We start from the raw sequence: 19,046 nt of genomic DNA, 5'->3' as shown, positions 1-19,046 counted from the left end.
CCAGAGAAGACGAACAATCGGCCGAGGGAATTCAGCTGGCTGGTGGAAAGCCGGGGAAGATCAACTATTGCTCTTCGGAGGCGCGACTGGGGGCCACCGCCCGGGCTATTCTGCCACTTCCGAGCCGAGGTTAGAAGTCGGTGGTCACGGACACGGACTGGCAATTGGGATAACTATTATGTGTTCAGTGTTGACTTTGTGCTCTGTATTAGAGCAGATATAAGCATGCTTTATCACTCTCATTAGAAATGCTGCCAAGTCATTCTGGTCATTCCCTCTCCGCAATCTGGCCTGACGCGGAGCAGCGGTGGATATATAACTTCCGTGTGCCTGGTCCGAAGACTAAGAATAAACCCGTAGACCATGAGCAGAGCAAGACAACATATGTAAATTAAATAAAAAGAATGTCGGCGGCTTTTGACCCTAAATACGTCTAAACCGGGTCTTCGATTGCAAAAACGCATACAATCTGATGTCTTGGCATCATGTGACTATAAAAGCTGTATCCACCACACCAAGACAACACCAAAACAACACCATCGCCAACAACTCAGAGCAGAACAAAACCATGTACTAACGAAGAGCACCACCCAATCATTGAATTCTGACTTCTTCGTGGAAGACAATATGGCCTCCATAACCCTCCACGCCGAATTCCTCCCCAACATCCGCCAAACAACACTCTATATCACTCTCCCCACGAACCTCGATCCGATCATCTCCCTCTCCGAGTCCCGTCGCGCAGTGACAGTTTCTCTTCCAGGGCCACATGACGATGTATCAGAGACGATCAAGCTCCCCGCGCGCGTGAATGAGGCAGCGCGGCGCGTTTTGGAGGGGCAACATACTGGAACTGGGAATAGTATTCGCGAGAAGGGGGAGTCGGGATCAGGGTCAGGGAATGGTAATAAGGCTGAGAGGGAGCTATCTTTCCGGATGCAGATCGATCCCGATGATATGGGGGGTGGGTTACTCCGCCCTGACGATGAAGTCACGAGCGTGGAATACGTGCCCTGGATGGCGGGGGACATGGGATCATATACACGGTTAGGGTGTCGAGGGTGTGAGAATGTTGTTTTGGATTGTGCGCCCGCACTCAAATCTGGTGATACTAGTAGCGGGTGGGTGTGGAAAGATTTGCCAAGTGGAAATTGGGCGGAGATGATGGATTTCTGGCATTGCCATAAGCCAGACACTCATGATCATGACGATGGTGATCATACGGTGTCGATTGAGGAGCGGAACTCGCAGGTTAAAGGCTATGGAGCTGCCAACCAGGTTGTGGCGAGTTCAGGGACGGGACTTGTTGATGTGGCGACGTTTCTGGTTGCTGAGGAGGATTGTAGGGGATTAAAGGTAAGGGAATCCTCACTGCTCTACCTGATGTTCTTTGTTCTATTTCCCCTCGTCTATGTATACGCACGACCGGGCAACAAGAAGGAGGCCTCTTCATTCCATGGATTGGTCTCCGATACAATTGCCCTACACTAACCTCAAGCATGAGGTATCCGGAGCTATGGTGGCTTAAGGTAAGACAAGGGCAGTTATCCTCCACGAGATGGATTTCACCCTTATCCTGCCGCGAGTAGCCATGGCTGCCGTACCTCATGCAGGAGCCTCAACTTTCTCCGTCAATTTCGGTCATTGACTTTCCTAGAGTGGTAGGATTGACGCGATTATTTGAGGTACATGAAGCGTAGTCTGTAGATTAGCTTGCTGTATTCTGCAATACAAACCATCATTCATCTCGACTCTGCAAAAACTCCAAGTACCTAGTCAAGCATGCTGACTCGTTACCACGTACTAGATCCAAAATGAGACCTCTAAGAAAACGAGTATAACCTGCACACAATGCAACGCCCTAATAGGCTTGGAAGACCCTATAGCCAACGGTTGGCGCCTCCTAAAAGCAGCCTTATCTGCATACACCCCATCCAAGCCTGAAGAAGACACAACGGAAGAGAAACAAAACCGGCAAACACACCCCATAGAAACAGTGGTAGCAGCACAACTCCTCGAACTCGTCGAGCGGGAAAGTGCCCGCCGCTTTGTCGTCCACGCTGGCGGGAATGATGGTCTTCTCGTGCGTCCCTACCCTTACCTTGTCCTATGCCTCAACTGCCCCAAAAGACCAAAATACTAACAGATGAAACCACCAGCTTTGGGTCTTCAACCCCGACCTCCGCTACTCCACCACCAGCACCACACAAAGCAACACCACAACCGCTCGCCGCGGCATGAAAATACTCTATCAAGAAACCTCTAATGGCGAAGACCTACTTAGCCCCGAGAACGGGAAACCGTCATCACTATCACTCGAAGAGCTTGAGTTACCGAGAGATATCTATAAGACTGTCTATCAGACGCTGGGAGAGCGGAATGCGATGTTACCGGTTTCTGCAAGGGAGTTTCGGGAATGGAGGGTTGGGATATTGGAGAGGTTTGAACGGCCTGTGCACACAACCTGAATATTTTTGCATTGGTGGGGTGCTGTGTGGCATGTTGTGTGATGCTATGATATAGTAGGATGGGCTGGGTGATAATGGAGGGAAAGCTGTGGTTACGCAAGGGAAGAGGATTGCTTTTTCGGGGATCTGGCCACCACAACTTCGACTTTTGCTCGCTCATTTGGTTTCAGTCATCTCTTTGAGATACAGTTTATAAGAATTCATAGGCAAATTGAAGGCGAAGCGATATCAAAGATATCCTTACTGCAGTGGTAAGTTCTCGATCTAGTGATAACATGCACAAACACACCCAAATAACATGCACCTATCCACCAGACCAATCCACTCAAATACCCACGGACCCAGCTAAACCCAATTACAATGGCACCCACGAAACCAACTATCTTCCACAGCGGCCATGACGACGATAATATCATTACTTGGGAACATCTCGAAGACATATCAACTATACCCGCCGAAAAAACAACGAGAAAAGACGACGGAAAAGCCGACAATGAAGCACAATTCTATCACATTGAGAATGTTGACGCGGAGTCACAACAACCAACACATAGTGCACCATCTGGGGTTCGTCCACGTTCTCGTTCGGTGATTAGGGTTGATTCTTGGTTTGCGAAGAGTTAAAGTTGATGGAATTGATACGCATTGGTACGGGATACTTTTGATTGGGTTAGAGCGGAGTGGATAATCAAGGTATGGCGTGTTATTATTTGGCGATCATTTACTGCATTCTACTACTATCCTGCTTAAACTACTAGCAGATTGAAATCGTTCAATGCATTGATTCATTAAATGAACATGCTCTCATCAATTATACTAAAGCAGGCAGTCTACTGCTCAAAAGGCGTCTCGTACGGTGCCTCAGCCTGCGGCGTAATTCTGGCAATATGGCGTCTCTGACCATCTTCCCAGTCGAACAAGGCAGAGTGAGCAGTAACACGGTTCTATCATCATTAGCATCCTTATCACGACCAGATTTAGGGGATAGGGGTGGCTTACATCCCAGACGACCACGGTTCCGGGCCTCCAGCGGACGCGGCACTGCAAGTCCTGCGAAAGAGCGATGTGGTCGTAGAGGAACTTGAGGAGGAAGTCGGACTCTTCTTTCTTGTAGCCGACGATGTAGCGAGTGACTGTCTCGTTAGCAATGTCTTGCTTTCCCTGAAAAGAAGAGGGAACTCACATTGAGGATTAACATAAAGCGCCTTCTCCCCTGTAACCGGATGCGTCCGCACAATCGGATGCTCGCTCGTAATCGGATCCCTCCTCGCAATTCCCCCCCTCGACAGACTAGCATTCACCTGCTCAATCCCCGAATGCACAGCCTTCAGCCCATGCAACCTCTTCTGGAACTCTGGCGACAACCGCCGATACGCGAGTGCCATATTTGCAAACAGCGTGTCACCACCACTCGTGGGTCCGTCCAGGATGTACAGGAAGGTTGTGCCGGGGGGCTGCTTCTCAAAGGTCACGTCGGAGTGCCAGGTGACGGTGTTGGTGCGGGTTTCGAGGAACTGGGAGCGGTTGCGGTCGTCGGCACCGCGGAAGACGAGGTGGATTTCGGGGAAGCCTTTGGGGGCGCCGGAGGTTTGGTGGATGTGGTGGCGGCCGAAGTAGCCGCCAAAGTCGAGGGCTTCGTTGATGGGGAGGTGGGCGAAGTCTTGGTCGCGGAAGGCTGGGCGCTTGTTAGCTGTGTTTTCTTGGGGGCATGAGTGGGGGAAGGTGATGGTGCGTACCGACAATCTTGCGCTGAGCAACATAGAGAGCCAACTGGTCCTTGGCCTCCTTGGTGAGCTGGCTCAGCTGTACGCCATGCACTTCGCTACCGATCTCGGGGGTGATATCATCGAGCTGTGCCTTGCCTTCAGGGAAGAGGTCACGCAAGGACGGGTCCGCGTCTTTGCCGTGGTCATAGTGCTCGAAGGGTTCAAGAGGAGCGTATCTGCCACTGTCAGCATGAATCCGTCTATATTGGTGCAGGAAAACTCACCTCTCCGTCTCATTATCCCAGACGGGGAGGTAGTTAACGAACGATGCAGGAGGCTGCTTGCCCGTTCCCTTAATTTCGTTTTCATGGACATAGGCTGACTTGTATCCAATGATGTTCTCCTTGTTGGTGCCCGCGTCGTGCTTGAGCTGGGAAATGGGTGTTGTACGAAGAGGAAGGCTTTCAACAGGTGCGGGTGCCATTTTGATGGTGCTAATGATTCAACTTGCTCGATCTGATTTGAGTATTCGGATCTTCTACTCGGGGACATCAGCCCTGATATACTACCAGACAATGTTAAACCCCCGCCATTCCGCATCCACGACCCTCGCTTGCGCAATACCTGCGGGGTATGTATTATCCAGAGCATTGTACATCCTACAGAATCCAGCTATCAGACTCATACCCGTGCAACAGAGTGTCAAACGTAGCCGAGCCAGACCTCATCCGATGTATCCGTCCATACCATACATAACTATGCAGAAGTATGTACATCGCTTACTGCCGCCGCGGGGTTTCTTCTATGCAAATGGCTATTCTGGGAGATTCGTACTATTCATTGAGCAGCTAGCCGAGGGGGTATGCTCGTTATATTCCCGTGACATTGCGTGACGGTGGCGTTATTCGCGGGTAGAGTGCAAGACGTGGGTTGCGATTCAGGATGTGTTGGTGAGATTGTTGTTGTCTGTTACCACTTGAGGGTGTTGGGTATGTCGTGTGAGGGTTGGAATATGGTGCATGAATATCATCGTAGAGTCTATCTGTATTGGGAGTGTGAAACGAGTTCGTTTGTATGGCGGGTGAGATTGCTACATCGTGTGCTTGGTGGAATGTATATGTTCAATTAGACTACGGTACCTTTTTCCAGCATACCACGAATGAATACTTGTAGAAATAACACTCAAATCCAAAAGAGATTCGAGAGAGATTCAAAAGGGACTTAAGAGATATAGTTGTAATTATATTCATATACGGCGCCGTCGGAGATGTTTCAGTCAAAAGTACAAACAACAGACGTCTAGGAGAACTATGGCGTGATAACATTCAGCATTCGCGCAACGACCACGAGCGACAGGGATATGAACAGAATACGGCGTACATTATACGAGACCCAATTAAACTTCTTTTGATAAGGGGAAAAGGAATACGATCTAAAGTCTCTAAAACACGCTTGTATAAAGTGTTTAATGTTGGCAGCGCCAATGACCACAACAAGCGATGTTGTGATCATATCCGCAAACGATGAAACCGATACGGAATGACTCCGCTGCCACACCATTTGACAAGGCTGCATTATTATGATGATGATGATTATTAATATTCTTTAAAATAGAGCCTGATGGGGAAAGATAAAACCATCCCTGTCCCATGAGCTTAATCCTACTTGCCTGCTATGACGCTAGTTGCCGCTGGTTTGCGTGATTTGGATTCTGGCTGCCGCAATTGGATCTGGCCGAGGCTGCGTACTCTTTGGGTGAGTATCCGGGTTATTTCGCGGAGAAAGGAGTGTTAGGCGTACGAACACCGTCGTTTATCGGGCCTGGAACAAGCTCAATCGGGTTGTTGCGTTCTAAAATAGAGTAAAAGGAAAAAACCACGAGGTGACAGTTATCCATCTGGGTATGTAGTGCGCTTGACAGATGGATCCATCGGTATGCCTAGATATTGCGTGATGGGAGTTTTTCTTCTTCCTTGACCGTGCGAGCTGTCTGTCGTGCAGCTCTTATAAGCTGCAGTTCCCTTGATGTTTTCCCGAGTAACACAACAGATTTCGCCAAAGCCAAGGCTTTATTCAAAATGGCCATCGAGGACGCAAAGACGCCTGCGACAGGCCAGGAGTCTTACGACTCGAAGTCCCCTCACAATGCGACAGTCACAGCATCCTCGACGTCTTTGTCGGACGAGGAGCGACTGGGACTTGGACAGGGAAAGGTTCCTGACGACTGCGCATTCGATACCACCGAGAACCCGGAAATCTATAGACCCATTTCGACATACGAAGGGATACACCGATGGGACCCTTACTTTCAATGGGGAGAAGACGAAGAGAAAAGTCTCATTCGGAAGGTATGGTCCTCTTTTGTTCGATGATGCGCACCCGATGCTGATGGAAATAGATCGATGTCCGAGTTTGTACTTTCGCATGCGTTACATTCTTCGCGCTCCAGCTTGATCGAGGAAACATCGTCCAGGCGATGTCGGATAACATGCTCGAGGACTTGGGCATGAACACCAACGACTATAACACCGGCCAAACAATCTTCTTCCTCGTTTTCCTTTTCGCGGAGTTGCCGTCGCAATTGTTGTCCAAGAAGTTCGGACCGGATCGCTGGATTCCAATTCAAATGGTCATGTGGAGTTTTATCGCCGCCTTCCAGGCGTTCATTAAGAATCGAACCGGTTATTTCATCTGTCGCGCTCTCCTGGGTTTGATCGAGGGTGGATTGTGAGTGAACTTGCGCTATCACTCACGCCAGTAGCTTTGCTGACTTGACTCCCAGTATCCCTGACACAATCTTGTTCCTCTCTTTTTGGTATAAGTCCAGAGAATTGCCAATCCGACTGAGTTACTTCTGGGTTTCCTACCAGGGAACATCCATTGTCGGTGCATTCCTCGCCTTTGGATTCCTGCATGTTCGACAGAGCGACGGTACCGGCGGATGGCGATATCTCTTTGCTTTCGAAGGCCTGCTCACCGGTCTCATCGGAATCGTCGCCATGTTCTGGATGCCTGCAGGACCAACACAGACAAAGGGTGGCATCCGCGGAAAGGATGGCTGGTTCAACGAACGCGAGGAAAAGATTATGGTCAATCGTGTCCTCCGGGACGACCCCAGCAAGGGAAGCATGCACAACCGACAAGCCTTGACGCCTAAGATGCTTTGGCGTGCACTTTGCGACTATGACCTTTGGCCGATTTATGCACTTGGTTTCATTTGGGGCATTCCCAACACGCCCGCAACCAACTATATTACCCTGCAGCTCAAGAGTCTCAATTTCGGAACGTTCGAAACGAACTTGCTCACCATCCCGGCATACGTCATATTCATCATCAATCTGCTGATTATCACATGGATTTCGGAGCGATTCAACCAGCGCATGCTTCTGGGTGTTGTCTCTGAGGTGTGGTGTTTGGCGTTGTTGATCACCCTCGAGGTGCTCCCTGCTGATGCCAGCACTTGGGGTCGATATGTGGACTTGATTCTTCTGATCGGTGCGCCCTATGTGCACGCTATCATCGTCGCCATCGCATCAAGAAATGCGGGATCTGTCCGGACACGAACAGTCGCAACGGCTATGTATAACATGACTGTTCAGGCGTCAAGTATCATTTCCAACAACGTAAGCTTCCCCACTCGCAGCAGGAGACAAGTAAAATGCTAATTGGCGACAGATCTATCGCGACGATGACAAGCCGTTATATCGCAGGGGTAACAAGGTCCTAATTGCGATTGCTGCATTGAGCGCGTTCCTGTTTGTCTTTTCCAAGTACTATTATGTCTGGCGTAATAAGTTAGTAACTCCGAGAGCCTTGCTAGCAAGATTCCAAGCACTGACTATTATTACAGGAGTAACGAGACCAAATGGAATGCCATGTCGAGTGAAGAGAGAAAGGCATATCTGCTGGCAAACCCGGATGCTGGAAACAAACGGCTCGATTTCCGGTTTTCTCATTAGAGCAATCGAGAAAACCAAGAGAAAAAAACAAAAATCGAAGAAGATCCAACTGGCTTGGATCGGTGTTGCAGGGCGGCAGTTCTAAAGATAGCAATTAAAAGCACGAGGGACAATTAATACCAGAGATATCCAGTATGGTTGGATATTCTAAATGCAATCATTTCATCGTGATACCACCAGGGTGTCACTCTCCAATCACATACTCACACCCCTCCGGTCCAATCCAAACTTCATGTAGTTTCCCAGCCGGTACGTCGATTCTAGCCCCAGGTCCAAATATCTCTTTCCTCACTTCCCCATTGGTATTGTCTTCTGGATAGTTGACGGTGAACGTACCGTGACGAATAAGGTGTGTCGTTACGTCGCCGTGGGTGTGAGGGGAGTAGTAAGCGTTGCTGGCCACCCTCATATTAGTATAGTCTTGTTATATCGAAAGTGAAAGGTGACCTACCTTCCATCAGACCAGGTAAAGACATGCTGGAATCCCCATTGACGAACTAGACGCTCGCACTCGTCACGAGTTCCAATGGGGTATGTCTCGGTCATTTTGCGATCTCTGTGCTGATGGCAATCGAATATCAGTTTGAATATACTGCTTCTTTTGTCTGTATCCTCTCCGTCTGTTTTCAGACCTAGAACAGGGTGCTTGCCAGCAAGATATTGCGTGGAGAACGATGACGTAGTTGGATTAGTAAATGTGTAAATATGTTATTAGCCAATCACAGGCTAAATTTTGAAAATATTGGCAGGATCCAGAGTAGAGAACAGATGGATTTGATGGAGAACTGGGAGGGGTGGGAGATCTGTTTAGAACGTAGATCAAGAGTCGCGTTGGGCTTAGGTAGGTGAGTAGCAGAGCACGTGCCTTCCCGATTAGGAAGACCTACACAGAGCCTCAAGATTGGCCTTCGATTAATTGCCGTATTCGACTATTACTATCACTCTTAGAGTGTCTATTACTACAGAACCGATGTTTCTCATCGGTCGCCATTATCATCTTCATCCTTGGGGCCCCTTGTTGGAACCTTCTGTATCCTCTTGTTCTTCCTGATCGAGGAAGTGTTCCAACCTCGGGACCGGCCAGAGGGAAGGGACCTCTCGTCTTTCCGGAGTGCAAAGAACCACCAGCGCCTGCAAGCCTGTTTTTCCCAATCCATTCCCTTTTTCCGGAGCCATGTGCGCCTTTCATTTGCAGAACAGAAAAGAAACAGTCGAGAAGAAGCCGAGATGCGTATATATGGCGTGTCGTGAAGCGGGTGATCTTCGTTTTTGAAATTCCCAGATCGTAATCAATGTCCTCAGATAAATGTGAGGCTGCTTGAAAACTGACTTTTCAGGTATTAGCTTTAGGTCCTCTTGCTCTCAAATCGGCGAAAAAAATACCTAATACGGTCGTTTCAACATGCCGTCCCGCAAACATGGCAGTTCTTCCCTGGGATCACCCAAATTTCTTTGCCACCGGTTTGGCAGCTCGGGCAACGGACACCGGGCATCTGGGTTGCAACGTTAACACGGCTCGGGATAATTGGTATTATTGTCATGTACTTACCGGCATTATGATGGTTGTGGGTTTATTAACGGGTGTTTGAGGATGAAGAGGGACGAATCAAGACGTCGGAATCTGACTCGAAGAGGCTGAATGGAATAATTGAAAGCAGTTGGATTGGCCAAAGAGTGGATGATCGAGCATAGAGGGTTCAAAATACTGTCGCACGTCTTCAGATTGATGGGCTTGATTGAGAGACATCTACGGGGTCGTGGTATTTATATTCGCAAAAGGAGAACAACCAGTTCAAGACGGCCTTATTCCACAAGGGTGAGTCGGGAGATCTTCACTCTAGCTTCGATCTATTACAATCAGAACTTTCAGAGAGGCTGTCTCGATGATACTCAATCTATCCATATCAATCACGCATCAACTCCCACAAACAAACCTGTCATGTCACCGACAGAAGCTCGTTTGATGACTCGGAAGTTCCCGTTGGATGAGTATGACGAGCAGCTGCATTCAGCTAATGAGAAGCCCTCGTCACAAGGTCTGCCTCCTGCACGAGAAAATACGGGACACACGTATTCCAAAAGGTCCTGCCCACAATATGTCGAACACTAAAGAGAGAACCGCCCATTTTGGAACGGCGGTGCAGGGGGAGATGGCGAAAAAAGAAACGTTAACATGTGATAGGCTCTTGGTCTGTCAGTCGATCCAGTCAAAACGATCCATCCCAGCATCATCGAGAACGTCGATCTACCCCATCACAATCAATTATCACACCTCGCATCCATCAAATTGTATCGGGTGACATATAATAATACTCGGCGATAGGTCATGTCTGCGGCGAACCAGTGGCCCCTGTGCTACTTACGCCGTAAGAGTTTGTATACGGAGGCTTCTATCAGTCCATACACACAGTTCCGGTACATCCCACCATGCAGTTAACCTTGGTTTTTGTCATGGATCAACTCTCCGTCTGAAACGGCATCCGCGATTGGTCAGTGCGGAATTATCCACCATGATGCAGCCCCTGTCGTCGGTTCAAGCCTGGATCTGCTTGCGTCCGGAAAGGGAATACTACGCAGGACGAAGAGCTGAGATTAACCCGACATGGACATGAATGCGACCTGAGCACTCAAACTGCCGTGACTTGCCTACCGAGCAATATACGACAATATGCTCGCAACAATCAGCAATAACCTAACAATACACTATTGTTTTAATGCAGAAGAAAACCCCGCAGAAAATAACGCCACGCTTTTGACCACCAAAGTTAATCACCTTGGACGTACTCCGTATTATGTACGATTATTCCGGAGTACCCTACGGTTGCTTTTCTGAGCTGACCACTATCGCGATTGATAATAATTTTCCGTTTGGCCTTCTAAAGACCAAATTTAAATTTCTAATGTCTACAACTCACAGATCACCAGGAAATTATAAGAGAGACCCCCCTGATTGGTCCTGGCTCTCCGTTGGGACAATGCTTCGGCGATCGGATATCATGTCATTGGGTGAACCCTGGCTCCTGTTGCATGGACCGGGAACTGTAGTCGGGTTTTCCAGAATCTAACAACAGATTTTTTGACGAACCTTTCCCCTCCCACTGAATGCGATACTTCGGCTGCCTGCAAGATTCCATATCCGTCAAAGTGGGCGGGCGGTGAAATTGCATTCTCGTCTCCTGTCTGGGATAATTCTGCTTTTCGCCCCACCACCAGCAGTTGATCAATCGACCTTTCACTTCTTGGCTTTATGATCTCTAACATATTATGGGTCCTGCGCCAGGTTTTGGCTCTCACGGACCTTTTTCGGGGAAAAGACAATGCCAATGCCATATTGCTCCTCGTTGAGTTTGCAATTTCGGCTCCTTGTGAGGTTACGGAGTACGGAGTTTATCCGCATTGCCTTCCTCTCTGCTCCCTTTACCGGCAGATGGATACTCATGCTCTATAGAAACAAAGTTTGATAACTCCGTCAGGCTAACCGAAGTGGGTTCGACATCTTAATTTGTTTCCCGTTGTGGAGCCACCGAGTGCAGCGGAATCTGCAATCATAGTCGCAGGAACAGACAAACAAGGAACTAGCATAGGTACTTGGGCAATCAGTTCTGATAGCCACACTATTGCCATGTGTTTCGAAAGATCTCGGGTGACTTTGAGCCGGTATGGACACGGAGTACGGATTAGATTGCTCTTCACTAACCACCCGGCGACTCCGATCTTACGGTTTCAACCAGCCACCGTGCTCCATACACACCGCGTTCTGTTCTCCAACTAAAGGCAATGATAATCGTTACGAATTTGACAGGTCGTCGCTCGGTCCAATTTCAAATATAAAAACGATACCGTTGGTTAATCGCCGTCAAACGCAGCCGGAACACACTACTTTTCCTTTTTAGTCTGTTCGACGTACAGAGTACGCAGGATGGATGCGACACCTGCGCTTCGTACGTATCTGCCGTACTTTACGGTGATAGTAGCCTTTTTTTTTTTTTTTTAAAAAAAAAAAAAAAAAAGTTTCGAATTTCGTGAGACACGTTCAGACGCACTGTTCATCATAATTCACCGGCCCTACTCGCACGTCGTAGGCGAGTCATTAGTCATTACTTCCGGAAGGAATTCTTATGCAGAATTAAAGATTTGAAATACCGTTATGGATCCGTGGGCCAGTTCTACTATTTACTCTGTACGGAGTTTTCCGTTGGAGATGATCTATACGCCGGCGGTGACTATTCTAAACTGGATGGAGTACTTCATTCTATCATGTTCGGAGTTTCGGAGTAGCTCGGTGGTATACATAGTATGGCACACTGCGACGCTGGAACATCTAGTGATTGCTCACCACCGTACTCCATACCATGCAAGAATAATGACATGAAACTAAATCTTATTTATCTAGTCATGCCTGACTAGATGCGATTTCCTCGGAGTGCTCGGACCGTACCCTATCAATATCCTCTACTTACCTAGTTGACACTACTACGTTGGCACTCCGTGCATAGCTATACATGTAGTCACTAATGATGTGTTGGCTTTTTTTTTTTTTTTTTTTTTTTTTTTTTTTTTCGTTCGACCAATCCGGAACTCAGCCGGGATTTGGAATGGAATATGGATATGGCAGGTAGCCACCCATGTGGATCCTAGACAGATGCCGAAATAGCAAGCTTCAGCACTGTTCATGAGGATCCGGACCCCGTATTTCGTTTATTTTATTTTATGGTTGCATAGAGAATATTATCCACCGATGATTACTACTGTATGTGGATGGACTGCAGGGACGGTAAAACGTCAGTGTCATTGCTACGGGTATCCAGTTTATTGCCGCCTTTTTTTTCTGCATTCAGAGGCATCCATATTTGTGTGCTCTTGGGACAGTTAGAGCTGGGACCTGATGCTCGCTTGCACTTTTGGCTAATCGAGGCGAATAGGGAGGGCACAGGGCGAGGAGCTTCAGGTCCTCTGTTTTCCACAACAGTTCGTGTAATTTTCGATAAGCATATCGCCTCTCAGTGAACGCATGTTTGCTTTTGTTTTTGGAATCGCGTTATATGTTGGGCTCTCATAAGAATTCTCAAAGAACTGAACTCGAGAGTGGTTTTCGAGACGTATCATCTGTTGCAAGGTAGATCTGCATTTAAACGGCCTGCTTTGTTGACTTCTAATCTCCTGTGTGGCAGAACAGCGTAAAGCATCCACTTACTATGGTCGAATATTGCTAGCCCTACTTCAGGGTCTTATTCTTGGAGACCCAAGGTGTTATTTTACAGGCTTCACATGATGTGTATTCCTATATAGAGTGTATGGGCGAGGTTAAAGTGGTTTATATTGGTTAGGAGCCCTCTAATGATACTAGAAGCGAGTTGTTTCCACAACTGAATGAGATGGCAGCGTATCCACTGCGTCGTCTGCATGAGTAAACGACCGTGTACACCAATTCAACAAACAGAACACAAAGTATGCCGTAGATTTGAACAGTGCAGAATTTTCTCCTCACTAAGAACGCAACTAGCCAGCTTATAAAGAACGGTAGATCGGACTCTTTATCGAAGATAGCATAAGATATCACTCGCCCTTCTTCCCGGTCAACTTCTGCTTGAGTGTTCTGTAACGGCCTATAGCCTTGCGTAGCACCAACGAGGCCAGCTCTCTTGACCCCTCCATTTGCTCGCCCACTCGCTTGAATTTTCTATGATACATTCTCTTCTGAATGGAAATGGGAGGACATGACACTAAAGCGTACCTGACCCAAATATGGAATGGTTGTTTACCTTGGCGAGCATGACAATAGTGTGACGACTGCATTGTCATCCGAAGAAACGCTGGTGTTACTGAACTATTACAAATTCGGACTGGCATTAGTGACAGGCCGTTCCTTGCCTCCTTGCACGCCCACTACCACAAGCATGACGTTGAATCATAGCATATCGAGCTATTCGGCAAAGGTCGAGTCTGCCTATGCATACGGGAGCTGCAGCAAAACTGAAGCCTCATTATGTTCTTCGCGGCTTGGCTTGTTGCGGATATGTCGCCGTCGATGTGTGTGCCGTCGTAGTCCCCTAGAGCTAGATATTTCTTGGCACCGCTGTCACGGACAAGACTCTCCTTTCTCTTAACATTGATGCCGAAAGCGCGTAATCCGAATGATCTCGAAGCATTTTGACATGCCAAATGGCCAACCCCACCACAGCCATATGAGGCCATTATCCAGTTCCCCCGAAAAGTACGTGTCTTCTTCAGAGAGCTATATGCGGAGAGCCATGCGCAGAGCTAAGGCACAGCTAGGTGAGGGGGGATATTGCTTGGAATTGATATTAAATACTCGGCTGGTGCGAGGCAATATTTTTGAAATGTTCCAGCAGTGTAGTATCCGCTGATTCGCATTTTTAAGCAACTGCTTTCGGTGCCTGCCAGGCAAGCAGCGCAGGTTCGACAAATGTTGTGGATGAATTTTAGGCCGACCCCTGTACGTGCTATTAGCATATGATCCCCTTGTCACTGTCGTCTAGCCCAGCACCAAGTTGAATGATGTGTTCGACACTCTCATGGCCGCTAATTTGACCGGCTGCCGTAGGCCGTGGATATCGACCCCACTACAAAGAGAATGATAACTTCGAGTCAGCCTCAGCTTGCCAAAAAAAAAAAAAAAAAAAAAAAAAAAAAAAAAAAAAAAAAAAAAAAAAAAAAAAAAAAAAAAAAAAAAAAAAAAAAAAAAAAAAAGAAAGAAAGAAATTGCAGATGCTCTGGTCGCGTATTGCACTAATCATGAAACCATATTTCGAATGGCACACCCCAGTATGAGTTCTACAGAAGACAATATAAGTAAGACACTACATACACATAGGATAGCTGCAACCTACAATTGAACCAAGGCTTGCCCGACCCCGGGCTCTGGTGTCGTGACTGATGCTCTCCACTGACGTATTACCAGGTCGATTGTAGATCATCGCCTTGTGGCTGCCGGGAGGAGGAATGCCATGTTGGCTGAGACAGAAACGATAATACAGAAAAGAAGGAAACAAAGCTGAGGGACGCTCTCCTTTGCTTCTTTTGAAATCTTGAGGAACGTGAGATATGTCAAGGGGCTTTGTACTATGTTGACCGTTTCGCAAAGTCAACTGATCTGGGGTTGTTTGGGGAAGTCTCGGGAAATTGAAGATGGGATGAATCTAGTTAAGTATTTTGACTAACTCAGAGATAACCGGCTCAGCTTTCCCAATGGGTCAATCAAATGTGTAAGATAGCATAATGTCAATATCCTTGCGGGCTATATAGAGTCACGCATGTCGGTTACTGAGCTCATAACAAGATGGCTAGATACTGGGGTAGGATCCACCACCCCTCCTCTTCCAAGTGCTATAGTCGATAAGCAAGGTTAGTCTCCCCCATCACCCCCGAAAAAGGGAGGATGTGGAAGCTTGAGCCTATGGATAGCTTGAGGAATTCATTGAGCCAGCACCAGCATCATACATATATACTACAAACATGAATATTGTTAACTATATGATTGCTGTAAACGTCGTTTGCTTCTCGCTCCTTAGCTCACATGCTCGTTTATTTTATCATCCTTGTGCATGCTAAGGATCGTATCATTTCCTTTCCTGGTAGAGAGATCCAGCAATTCATGATCGGCACCTTCTTTCCTCGCTCTGGAGAGCACGCCCTTATCCAAAAGGATCCGAACAATCTCGGCATGCTGCCCTTAATCCCGTCTTTTAAGGCATTTAGGAGCTTCCCCTGAGAAGAATGTCTGCTTGAATCAATCGATTCCCCAATAGTGTCGTAGTACCGCGTCTGGCCATGTGTAAGAAGAACCGTCATCATCTCGAAATCTTCCAGCTGAGAGGATATCCCTAACACGCTCTCCCGGTACCGTTGCGAGAATTGAGTAGCACACCTTTCTGCAGCAGTAGCCAGACGTATTTCACGTTGCCTTGGTATGTTGCGGCAATGGGCGGTGTAGTACTGAATTTTGCGCAGGCATTTTGTTATCCACCGTGTTCAATAGGATATTAACAATGCGATTGTTGCCGTTGTATGACGCGAGATACACCAGGGTCTTTGGGGTTTATTTTTATATATAAATAGTCACTTAAAGGCGGTTCCGGGTGCCATGCTGCCTTCGATTTCTTCAATGCTTTCTTTGGTCCTTTGGAAAAGGCAAGGCACAAGATTTCCCTGCCTGCGAATCATCTGAGTCACTATCGTTCACGGGGCGTTGCAAAAACCCCAACCCTGACTGTGGCCTTGACTCCGATGACTCCGTTACCCAAGACTCCTCTTCATCATCACTTGCAGGTCCTGAACGAGCCGGATCAGAGTAAATTTCATGTGAAAAGGACGAGTCAGAGTGAGTAGAATGCAAAAATCTAGCAGAACCCACCCATTCTTCCGTTCCCATCTCCTCTCCTTCCTCTATTTTCTCTCGCGCGTGTCCTGTGTCCACTGGTCTTTGCTTGCCCCGTGCGTAATGAACTTGAGCACTGCGGACACATTCCATAGTTTCACAGCGCGCCAAAGTCCTCTCCCACTGAAAAGGCGAACATTGCGCGTGTAAAGGTACAGGTTGAGGACATTTTATAGATAACGGTATGCTTGGGAGAGATGGGCTACGTCAAAGGAATAATCGAGATAATCCGCGACATTGAGTATCAGCTCATTGGGGAGATGTGCAATGGAAGACATGGATGATGTGAGTACGGGGTGTTGATACTGGAGCCGAGGAATCTTTATGCTCACGAAGGATCGTCGATGCCTGATTGAATGTGATTTACCTCCACTGTTGTATGTTTAGTTCCAATGACTCCGTATCCGTTTATCTTATTCGATGGCTGCATTGAAGTATGTTCTCTATAAAGTAAGTTTATAAAAGAGCACTACTATTTGCAGGCGGGTTGACATGGTAAACATGAGTCAGATTGTTGTATCATCCAGAATGAAGCTATAGTTGAGATAACCCAGTGTCCCAAGATTCATTTGTTTGCGCCTGTAATTCTATTCCTCACTGTAGTGTTTCCTCTGATGGCAAACAGTGTCACCCCTGCTTTGTAATCTTATTATAGCATAACCAAGTAGCTAGTAGATATGAATATAGGGCGTGGTAAACAGGGCCTTGATGATGCGGGTTAGAGAAGCTTCCCATTGAAGACAAGGAAAGTGTTTTGCTTTATGATGCGTTCTCTTAGTGTGCTATTATTAGTATTATTAATTAACAGAAAGACTCCTAATACACTGTTGCTTGTCCGAGAGGCTATCTATTCTATGTCGCGAAATCAGCAAAATCCTCGTTGTCCAGCTTCATGTTCATTTTTGTTATTCATAACAATCGCCTGAATACTTTCCGAATCACAGTCGGCCCCATGGTTGGTAGTCGTCAATTGTGTGTCTCCAATCGTAGTCAGATGGTTCCAAGAAATGACCCTTCTTTTCTTACTGGACGAGTCCAGTCCATAGCTGCCGTCGCTAGCTGGAGTGTAATTATCGCCACTCTGCTGGTAGCTGCTGAAGAGACGTGGGAAGGTCTGAACTATAATGGGTCGTAGGACTGGAAGGCACGCGCAGATTATGCCGACGTTTATTTCAACCATACTTTTGTGAGGCTTGTTAATAACACGTATTATTCCTGTATGGTTTGCAGAAGAACATACCACCATTTTGCAATTGTTACCTTGAACCACGTGAAGTCATTGCTGTGGATGAAGGGCATCATAGTTACGATTCGGATTATGGCAACCACACAGGCACTGAAGGAACTCAAACGCGTTAATAAAGCAAGAAATATTGCAAGGGGCTTAATTGGAGGAGAAAACATACAAGGAACCCATAGTCAATACAACCAATAGCAGGAACTTCTGCTTCAGGCTCGTCTGCAAAGTCCAACATAGCTTAATCGGCAGGATCAAGGTAATAACATCGGAGAATATATTGAATACAGCATTGGCGTAGACGAACGCCATCTGATCGATACACTTGGCCTCGCTCATAAGGGAGACATCCCACGTCGCAGCGACAGGTCTGCATCCCAAGGTGAAGAGAAGAATACTGAGCAGACTGTATACGGCGACAAAGATCATAATGGCGTAGGTCATCTGTCGGAAGCGCTTTTCGGGGCTGAGTCGGAGGTAGAAAAGTAGGATGGAGGTCTTGACGAACCAGACGCCTAGGGCGTAGACGTCTTCTTCTGCAATGTCATACTGTATCCATTGTTATTAGGTTAGTAATGTAAGCTCTCACAAGATTGATGGGCAAGTAAAGGGACAACGTACCTTCTTAAATGGGGTGAGCTTATCCAGATGCAGGTCCCAGATGTGTACACCGTATCCATTTTTGATATCTTATCCATTACGTTAGCTCCCGAGTAGGCAATGGGTTCGGGGATAGCGTACTGGCAATGCTCAAGGCTGCAAAGATCCATGCGCAAATCTGTCCGAAAATACAACAAACTGAGGGCGCATGTCAATATATCCGTTCACTATAAGGACTCGTAAAGACATACCATCGTCCAGACCAAAGACACGCAGAACAACGGCCCGAGTGTATAAGCGGGCAAGCAAGACAAAACTCGCCGTTCCACACAAGGCGATACTAACGGAGTAAATCTCGTACTCGGAGCCCGATGGATTGGTAAAGTTGGGCGTCACACCGGGTGGAGGAGGTGCCGCTGGGGTTTTGCTTGAATCCATTGCAAAGAATCTGAAAGCCGAGGCCTTGGTTTCTGTAATAGTAGGAGATGGATATGGCGTAGAAAAGCTCTCTACTTATATGCCTTAGTCTATAAACCGCAATGTCTTTGATCTCCTTGGTCTGATAAATCCATTTCACTCGTATGAGTATGGAGGAAGTGGCATACGAGTAGGCACTGTGACCAGTCGAGGCTTACATAGGGCAACCATTGCTGCAAAACAGGCTGCATTGGCTTTTTT

The 19,046-nt window shown here is 47.4% G+C and overlaps 7 protein-coding genes across 7 annotated transcripts; 2 read left to right on the top strand and 5 right to left on the bottom strand.

The window, feature by feature from the left end:
* Window positions 1-246: 246 nt before the first annotated feature.
* EURHEDRAFT_130313 (HECT-type E3 ubiquitin transferase) lies at window positions 247-2,616 on the top strand. Its single transcript, XM_040777737.1, has 3 exons — window positions 247-1,356; window positions 1,808-2,083; window positions 2,160-2,616. Exons 1-3 carry the CDS (start codon window positions 628-630, stop codon window positions 2,466-2,468), a joined length of 1,314 nt encoding a protein of 437 aa, XP_040642860.1. The 5' UTR covers window positions 247-627; the 3' UTR covers window positions 2,469-2,616.
* Window positions 2,617-3,298: 682 nt separating this feature from the next.
* Window positions 3,299-4,658, bottom strand: EURHEDRAFT_512441 (TauD/TfdA dioxygenase family protein; the record flags this gene model as incomplete). The annotated part of the gene is made up of 5 exons (XM_040786068.1): window positions 3,299-3,412; window positions 3,468-3,601; window positions 3,652-4,143; window positions 4,205-4,410; window positions 4,459-4,658. 5 exons carry the CDS (start codon window positions 4,656-4,658, stop codon window positions 3,299-3,301), a joined length of 1,146 nt encoding a protein of 381 aa, XP_040642859.1.
* Window positions 4,659-6,252: 1,594 nt separating this feature from the next.
* Window positions 6,253-8,133, top strand: EURHEDRAFT_447505 (putative transporter; the record flags this gene model as incomplete). The annotated part of the gene is made up of 5 exons (XM_040783674.1): window positions 6,253-6,522; window positions 6,573-6,901; window positions 6,957-7,797; window positions 7,850-7,968; window positions 8,025-8,133. The coding sequence occupies 5 exons, from the start codon at window positions 6,253-6,255 to the stop codon at window positions 8,131-8,133; spliced, it is 1,668 nt and encodes a 555-aa protein (XP_040642858.1).
* Window positions 8,134-8,317: 184 nt separating this feature from the next.
* Window positions 8,318-8,679, bottom strand: EURHEDRAFT_512439 (uncharacterized protein; the record flags this gene model as incomplete). Its single annotated transcript, XM_040786067.1, has 2 exons — window positions 8,318-8,528; window positions 8,585-8,679. 2 exons carry the CDS (start codon window positions 8,677-8,679, stop codon window positions 8,318-8,320), a joined length of 306 nt encoding a protein of 101 aa, XP_040642857.1.
* A 144-nt stretch (window positions 8,680-8,823) lies between these two features.
* Window positions 8,824-9,839, bottom strand: EURHEDRAFT_129816 (uncharacterized protein). The gene is made up of 3 exons (XM_040777736.1): window positions 9,683-9,839; window positions 9,517-9,626; window positions 8,824-9,462 (listed from the first exon to the last, which is right to left on the bottom strand). Exons 2-3 carry the CDS (start codon window positions 9,551-9,553, stop codon window positions 9,029-9,031), a joined length of 471 nt encoding a protein of 156 aa, XP_040642856.1. The 5' UTR covers window positions 9,554-9,626; window positions 9,683-9,839; the 3' UTR covers window positions 8,824-9,028.
* Window positions 9,840-14,112: 4,273 nt separating this feature from the next.
* Window positions 14,113-14,717, bottom strand: EURHEDRAFT_540966 (uncharacterized protein; the record flags this gene model as incomplete). Its single annotated transcript, XM_040787380.1, has 2 exons — window positions 14,113-14,588; window positions 14,624-14,717. Coding segments are annotated over 2 exons (288 nt in total), but the record flags the coding sequence as incomplete, so codon positions are not given.
* A 2,601-nt stretch (window positions 14,718-17,318) lies between these two features.
* On the bottom strand, window positions 17,319-18,895 carry EURHEDRAFT_540958 (putative integral membrane protein (Pth11)). Its single transcript, XM_040787379.1, has 6 exons — window positions 18,620-18,895; window positions 18,510-18,566; window positions 18,390-18,457; window positions 17,938-18,317; window positions 17,772-17,867; window positions 17,319-17,712 (listed from the first exon to the last, which is right to left on the bottom strand). The coding sequence occupies exons 1-6, from the start codon at window positions 18,804-18,806 to the stop codon at window positions 17,397-17,399; spliced, it is 1,104 nt and encodes a 367-aa protein (XP_040642854.1). The 5' UTR covers window positions 18,807-18,895; the 3' UTR covers window positions 17,319-17,396.
* Between the last annotated feature and the right edge of the window lie 151 nt (window positions 18,896-19,046).

This window comes from Aspergillus ruber (genome assembly GCF_000600275.1).
Source record: "Aspergillus ruber CBS 135680 unplaced genomic scaffold scaffold00002, whole genome shotgun sequence".
NCBI lineage: Eukaryota > Fungi > Ascomycota > Eurotiomycetes > Eurotiales > Aspergillaceae > Aspergillus > Aspergillus ruber.
Note: the sequence above shows the minus strand (reverse complement) of the source record. Positions and strands in the feature narration are given on the sequence as shown.

Bases quoted from the DNA above. Each gene is read 5' to 3' on its own strand.
- EURHEDRAFT_129816 (XM_040777736.1), bottom strand. From the start codon at position 9,553: ATGTTTGCGGGACGGCATGTTGAAACGACCGTATTAG. The intron at 9,463-9,516 runs GTATTTTTTTCG...ATACCTGAAAAG, and splicing joins TGTTGAAACGACCGTATTAG to TCAGTTTTCAAGCAGCCTCA.
- EURHEDRAFT_540958 (XM_040787379.1), bottom strand. From the start codon at position 18,806: ATGGATTCAAGCAAAACCCCAGCGGCACCTCCTCCACCCGGTGTGACG. The intron at 18,458-18,509 runs GTACGCTATCCC...GTAATGGATAAG, and splicing joins TGCAGCCTTGAGCATTGCCA to ATATCAAAAATGGATACGGT. The intron at 17,713-17,771 runs GTATGTTCTTCT...GCCTCACAAAAG, and splicing joins GTAACAATTGCAAAATGGTG to TATGGTTGAAATAAACGTCG.
- EURHEDRAFT_130313 (XM_040777737.1), top strand. From the start codon at position 628: ATGGCCTCCATAACCCTCCACGCCGAATTCCTCCCCAACATCCGCCAA. The intron at 1,357-1,807 runs GTAAGGGAATCC...ACCACGTACTAG, and splicing joins AGGATTGTAGGGGATTAAAG to ATCCAAAATGAGACCTCTAA. The intron at 2,084-2,159 runs GTGCGTCCCTAC...TGAAACCACCAG, and splicing joins GCGGGAATGATGGTCTTCTC to CTTTGGGTCTTCAACCCCGA.